Source organism: Oncorhynchus mykiss, chromosome 3, assembly GCF_013265735.2.
Source record: "Oncorhynchus mykiss isolate Arlee chromosome 3, USDA_OmykA_1.1, whole genome shotgun sequence".
Taxonomy (NCBI): domain Eukaryota; kingdom Metazoa; phylum Chordata; class Actinopteri; order Salmoniformes; family Salmonidae; genus Oncorhynchus; species Oncorhynchus mykiss.
The window spans coordinates 36,362,790-36,368,789 of NC_048567.1; the positions used below are offsets into that span (position 1 = coordinate 36,362,790).

Sequence of the window (6,000 nt, forward strand, 5' to 3'; positions counted from 1 at the left end):
GTCCAAATAAATGCTTCACAGAGTTCAAGTAACAGACACATCTCAACATCAACTGTTCAGAGGAGGCTGTGTGAATCAGGCCTTCATGGTCGAATTGCTACAAAGACACAACTACTAAAGGACTCCAATAAGAGGATGAGACTTGCTTGGGCCAAGGAACACAAGTAATGGACATTAGACACATGGAAATCTGTCCTTTGGTCTGAGTCCAAATTAGGTAGGCTTGATTACCAACAACGACGAGACGGCCTACAGGGAGGAGGTGAGGGCCCTCGGAGTGTGGTGTCAGGAGAATAACCTCACACTCAACGTCAACAAAACAAAGGAGATGATTGTGGACTTCAGGAAACAGCAGAGGGAGCACCCCCCTATCCACATCGACAGGACAGTAGTGGAGAGGGTAGTAAGTTTTAAGTTCCTCGGCGTACACATCACGGACAAACTGAATTAGTCCACCCACACAGACAGCGTTGTGAAGAACGAAGAAATTCGGCTTGTCACCAAGAGCCAACTGCTCCGCCCACAACCGTAAGGCTCTCCAGAGGGTAGTGAGGTCTGCACAACGCATCACCGGGGGCAAACTACCTGCCCTCCAGGACACCTACACCACCCGATGTCACAGGAAGGCCATAAAGATCATCAAGGACAACAACCACCTGAGCCACTGCCTGTTCACCCCGCTATCATCCAGAAGGTGAGGTCAGTACAGGTACATCAAAGCAGGGACCGAGAGACTGGAAAAACAGCTTCTATCTCAAGGCCATCAGACTGTTAAACAGCCACCTCTAACATTGAGTGGCTGCTGCCAACATACTGACTCAACTCCAGCCACTTTAATAATGGAAATTGATGTTAAAAAAAATCACTAGCCACTTTAAACAATGCCACTTAATATAATGTTTACATACCCTACATTACTAATCTCATATGTATATACTGTACTCTTTTTCATCTACTGCATCTTGCCATCTTTATGTAATACATGTATCACTAGCCACTTTAAACTATGCCACTTTATGTTTATATACCCTACATTGCTCATCTCATATGTATATACTGTACTCTATACCATCTACTGCATCTTGCCTATGCCGTTCTGTACCATCACTCATTCATATATCTGTATGTACATTTTCTTTATCCCTTTACACTTGTGTGTATAAGGTATTAGTTATGGAAATGTTAGGTTAGATTACTCGTTGGTTATTACTGCATTGTCGGAACTAGAAGCACAAGCATTTTGCTACACTCGCATTAACATCTGCTAACCATGTGTATGTGACAAATAAAATTTTATCTGAATTGAATTTTAGATTTTTGGTTCCAACTGCTGTGTCTTTGTGAGATGCAGAGTAGGTGAACGGATGATCTCCGCATGTGTGGTTCCCACCGTGAAGCATGGAGGAGGAAGTGTAGGGTGACACGGCTTTGCTGGTGACACTGTCTGTGATTTATTTTGAATTCAAGGCACACTTAACCAGCATGGCTACCACAGGATTTTGCAGCAATACGCCATCCCATCAGGTTTGCGCTTAGTGGGCCTATAATTTGTTTTTCAACAGGACAATGACCCAACACACGTTCAGGCTGTGTAAGGGCTATTTGACAAAGAAGGAGAGTGATGGAGTGCTGCATCAGATGACCTGGCCTCCACAATCACCCGACCTCAACCCAATTGGGATGAGTTGGATCGCAGACTGAAGCATCACCCGACCTCAACCCAATTGGGATGAGTTGGATCGCAGACTGAAGCATATGTGGGAACTCCTTCAAGACTGTTGGAAAAGCATTCCAGGTGAAGCTGGTTGAGAGAATGCCAAGAGTTTGCAAAGCTACCAATATGGCAAAGGGTGGCTACTTTGAAGAATCTCAAACATTAAAATATACTTTTTGTTTAACACTTTTTTGGTTACTACATGATTCCAGATGTGTTATTTCATAGTTTTGATGTCTTCACTATTATTCTACAATGTATAAAATAGTAAAAATAAAAACCCTTGAATGAGTATGTGTGCCCAAACTAATGACTGGTACTGTATATCTTTGTATACCTGACTCCATCTCTCTGTGGTTCTTGTTCAGGTGCTTTGGCCAGCAGGGTAAGAAGGAAAGACACTTTAGCTTTGAAACTGAGTAACCGACACGCCCCAGAGAAACATGCTCGAGAGGACAAGTCCAGCGGTCACACCGAACGATGCACTCCGGGACACACACCAGGACACACACACCAAGGGTCAACAGGGCTGACGTGGCAGAGCAGGGAGCAATGGGAGGCCATACGCACACAAATAGGCTCTGCACTCACAAGGTAATAGATAAAGCCACACAGTCTCACTATCATTTTCTTCTCGCTCTTCTCTCTCTTTCTCTCTTTTCTCTCTCCACATATACACACACCAAATCTAACACAAGATTGATGTGATACTGATATTCTAACTTCTAGGCGTCTCAGCCAGAGACCCAGTGCAGAGGAGCTGGAGCAGAGAAACATCCTTCAACGTAAGTCTTTCCAACTCCCCATCACAATTTTTTCAACAGGTGAAAGCTTAGTGGTGGAGGCGTGAAGCCCTTGCCTTCACCTGTCTGATCACGTCTAATCAGAGAACTTCCTTCCTCCCTTCCTTGAATAATGCACTTTTATGGAATTAGAATGGGGCCTAGGTTTTCACCTAATCACTGTTCAATCCCCACTGGTATTTCTCTCTCAGTAAGGATTCTTGTTATTTATATAAATGAGGCCACATTTCAAGAGCATGAGGCCACTTCTTATCATTGTGGATTAGAAGAAAAAAATTGTCAGTGTACTTTTGATTTGTACCTTTGTTAAGTCCCATTGGAAAATCCAATCTTTGTGAATAGACAACAATTGCACAATTTGGTGAATGTCTGTACAGGGTTCTAAACATTTGTTTGACTCGCTCTCTCTCTCCTTTCCAGCCAAGAACCAGGTAGACAGGCAGGCAGAGGTCCGAGAGATCAAACGTAGGCTCACCAGGAAGGTAAGACCAGTGACACACACTGTTACCTGTAATAAGATAGTTCTCTCATTTAACAAAACATTTACATATAGATGATTAACTACAGTGAATTTTTATAAAACGAGCTGAGAGAAGATGGAAGGTAGTCTTATTCAAGGGAGACTGGCAATGAGGCCCTTTATCTACTTCCCCAGATTCAGATGAACTTGTGGATACCATTTTGGCTCGCAAAACTACCTCTAACTTCATTCATACTGAACATAAATTAATCTGACTCTGGGGAAGTAGATAAAATTCATCATTGCCAAAATACTGAAGGTATCCCTTTAAACTCTTTATACAACTCCTTTAGCTGAGTCAGAGGCCCACGGTTGCTGAGCTTCAGGCCAGAAAGATCTTGCGTTTCCATGAGTATGTGGAGGTCACCACAGCCAATGATTACGATCGGCGAGCGGACAAGCCCTGGACCAAGCTAACACCCGCCGACAAGGTACAATCAGCTGTCACTCATAGCTCCCTAAATCACGGCTTGTAATGCACTTATTTATTGACACCAGTATATCTTGTTGCCCAGTAAAGGAAGTATATATTTCTGTCTCTACTTTAGTATTTAGATGTTGCCTTATGCAAGTCTTCACTATATTCATTTCCCCTCTGTCCAGGCTGCCATTCGGAAGGAGCTCAATGACTTTAAGAGCTCTGAAATGGAGGTTCATGAAGACAGTAGGATCTATACAAGGTACTTCCTCAGCTTATGGACAACATGAAGTTATATACACCATTCCATAATATAGATCTTGAATTAACATACTAAGACATTTGTTTCGGTCCCTTTAATTGGCAGCTCTTACAGCCATGGAAAATACCTTTTTGATATGTTGAGTTGTCGTGATTGATCAAATTATCATTGATGTCCCTTTCTTTAGGTTCCACCGGCCTTAGCATCCACCCCATACTGGAAAGCACTTTCTTAACCAGTGGCTGGCGGAGTCTCTGGAGAGGAGTCGTAGGGTCTTGGTGCTCCCTAAACAGACTGCCTTTTTATGTTGCTGAATGTAAGGTACAGATCATCAAGGAAGGCCCTGGAATTGACTGAACTGAAAACAGGGGGACTGAGGACCAGATGCAGTATTTCTCCCGGACATTAGGGGGAACCAAGTGCCAACAAAGTGGAGAGCTGGCAGAGGGGCTTGACCGAGAGGACTGACTGGGAGCCACTGCCAATGTGTGTTATCCCTCAGGGACTTGGTTCCACTGACAACGACCTTTTGCCTTTTTTCTGCTTTTACTCTGTATGGCACAGTTAACCCATGTTGCAGAGATGTAAATGTAATAACATTACAGTAATAATAGTCCTAATAATGACAGCTACAATAATAAACACAGTGATAATACATGTTAGAGGGGAAGCTGCAGAAAGAGGATGAGGAGGAAGACGACTGTGGGATTTGCCGTTCCCCAAGACTGGAAAAGCTCTGGGATAATTGTGTATAGATTTCTGTGATTTGTTAGACTGAAACTTTGGAGAGTTCTAATAATGACAACTGTAATGCATAATATTTTGATCACAACATAAATTACTGCATTTATTTTAACCTGTTTTGTAGTGTGCATTTTTACATTTTAGTTACTTAGCAGACGCTCTTATCCAGAGCGACTTACAAGAGCAATTAGGGTTACGTGCCTTGCTTGAGAGCAGATTTTTTTTTCCCGCCTAGTCGGCTTGGGGATTCGCACGTTCTTAACCGCTAGCCTGCCCTGCCTGTAACGTTGGGGTGAGCATTTTGAGCTGATACTAGTCATAGGAAAGAACACAATGAGGAGGTAGTTGGTGTGCTATTCTTTTTATTTGTTTCGCTCTTTTTTTGCCAGACACTGATCCCCATGCTGACAGTAGAATGCTGGTTTTTCATGTCACAGATTTCTTCAATTCGCTGCATGAGCCAACACACAGTGCAATTATTGAATCAATACATAATTCTTTTTTTATTTACGCTTTTTTATTAGATTTTTTTTGTACTTCTCTACATAGGTCAAACCATGCAATGCTGCAAATAATAGCTGTTTAAAAATGCTAAGATCATGATGGCATCTTAAATGAAATAAAATTAGAAATGTTACACATCTTTAGAGAATGTATCAAAGTGCAGTTAGCGTAGATCAGGATTTGATTAATCAAACATGAAAAAAATGTTTAGTGCATTTTACGGTTGACGGGGAATCATTTCGTCAGGAAAATGCTTTTTTATCTGGAGAAATGTATCATGCTTCTTCTGGTCAGTAGATTACAGGGTCCTTTGCTGTACAGATGCATTTAGGTTACTGTTGTGTAATTTTTTCTTCCTTATTATTTGAAAATAAATGTTAAATATAGTAAAGTATTATATGTTGCTATTTTTCTAAGTACAAAATATTACTATATAATTAAACACTACAACAATGGGAATGTCTAAGTGTACCTGTTCAGTTTTACTCATTTTTTTTTATGAAATGTAGAATTTTAGTAACTGACTATAACTAGTCAACTAGAATTAAAAACCTTAATCACTCTTTTTGTCTTGTTGTTGGACTTATGCCGTGTTCACATGCTAGTCGGAACTAGGAAACTAAGAAAAGTAAGACTTGATAACTGTTTGCGTTCAAACAATTAGCAAGTCTAACATCTTCGAGTTTCCTACTTCCGACTAGCACTTGAATGCGGCATTAATAGCTCACTTGTGAATAAATATGTGCATGCTGTACTGTAAAGTGATGGTTCACTCCAGAATGAATTGCCTAATTTAGATTGAGTCCACATCCCACCTCCTGTCGTCAATTGTGAAGATCCAGCTAAATCCTGTAATTCCAAATGAATGGGAAAGATGGGACTTCATCATTCAAGATGGTGCATCTCTCATTCATCTGGGATTCAGGCATATAGCTGAATCACAAGAACCTACAAGTGGATCTAGACTAGTTAATATGAAAACAGATCAAATACTTTCTGGGTAACTAGTACCTTACTGTAATAGATTTCCATAAA

The 6,000-nt window shown here is 41.2% G+C and overlaps 1 protein-coding gene across 14 annotated transcripts in view; it reads left to right on the forward strand.

Annotated features, from left to right (window-relative positions):
* The window catches only part of phactr4b (phosphatase and actin regulator 4b), a 51,004-nt gene extending 45,477 nt beyond the window's left edge, over positions 1 to 5,527 (forward strand). For all 14 annotated transcript variants that reach the window (XM_036973969.1, XM_036973972.1, XM_036973970.1 and 11 more), the window contains 6 exons: positions 2,083 to 2,308; positions 2,444 to 2,499; positions 2,938 to 2,999; positions 3,331 to 3,468; positions 3,641 to 3,717; positions 3,905 to 5,527. In XM_036973969.1, coding sequence (XP_036829864.1) covers positions 2,083 to 2,308; positions 2,444 to 2,499; positions 2,938 to 2,999; positions 3,331 to 3,468; positions 3,641 to 3,717; positions 3,905 to 3,920 — 575 coding nt within the window. In that variant the 3' untranslated portion in view covers positions 3,921 to 5,527. The remainder of the gene's footprint in view (positions 1 to 2,082; positions 2,309 to 2,443; positions 2,500 to 2,937; positions 3,000 to 3,330; positions 3,469 to 3,640; positions 3,718 to 3,904) is intronic.
* Positions 5,528 to 6,000: the final 473 nt, after the last annotated feature.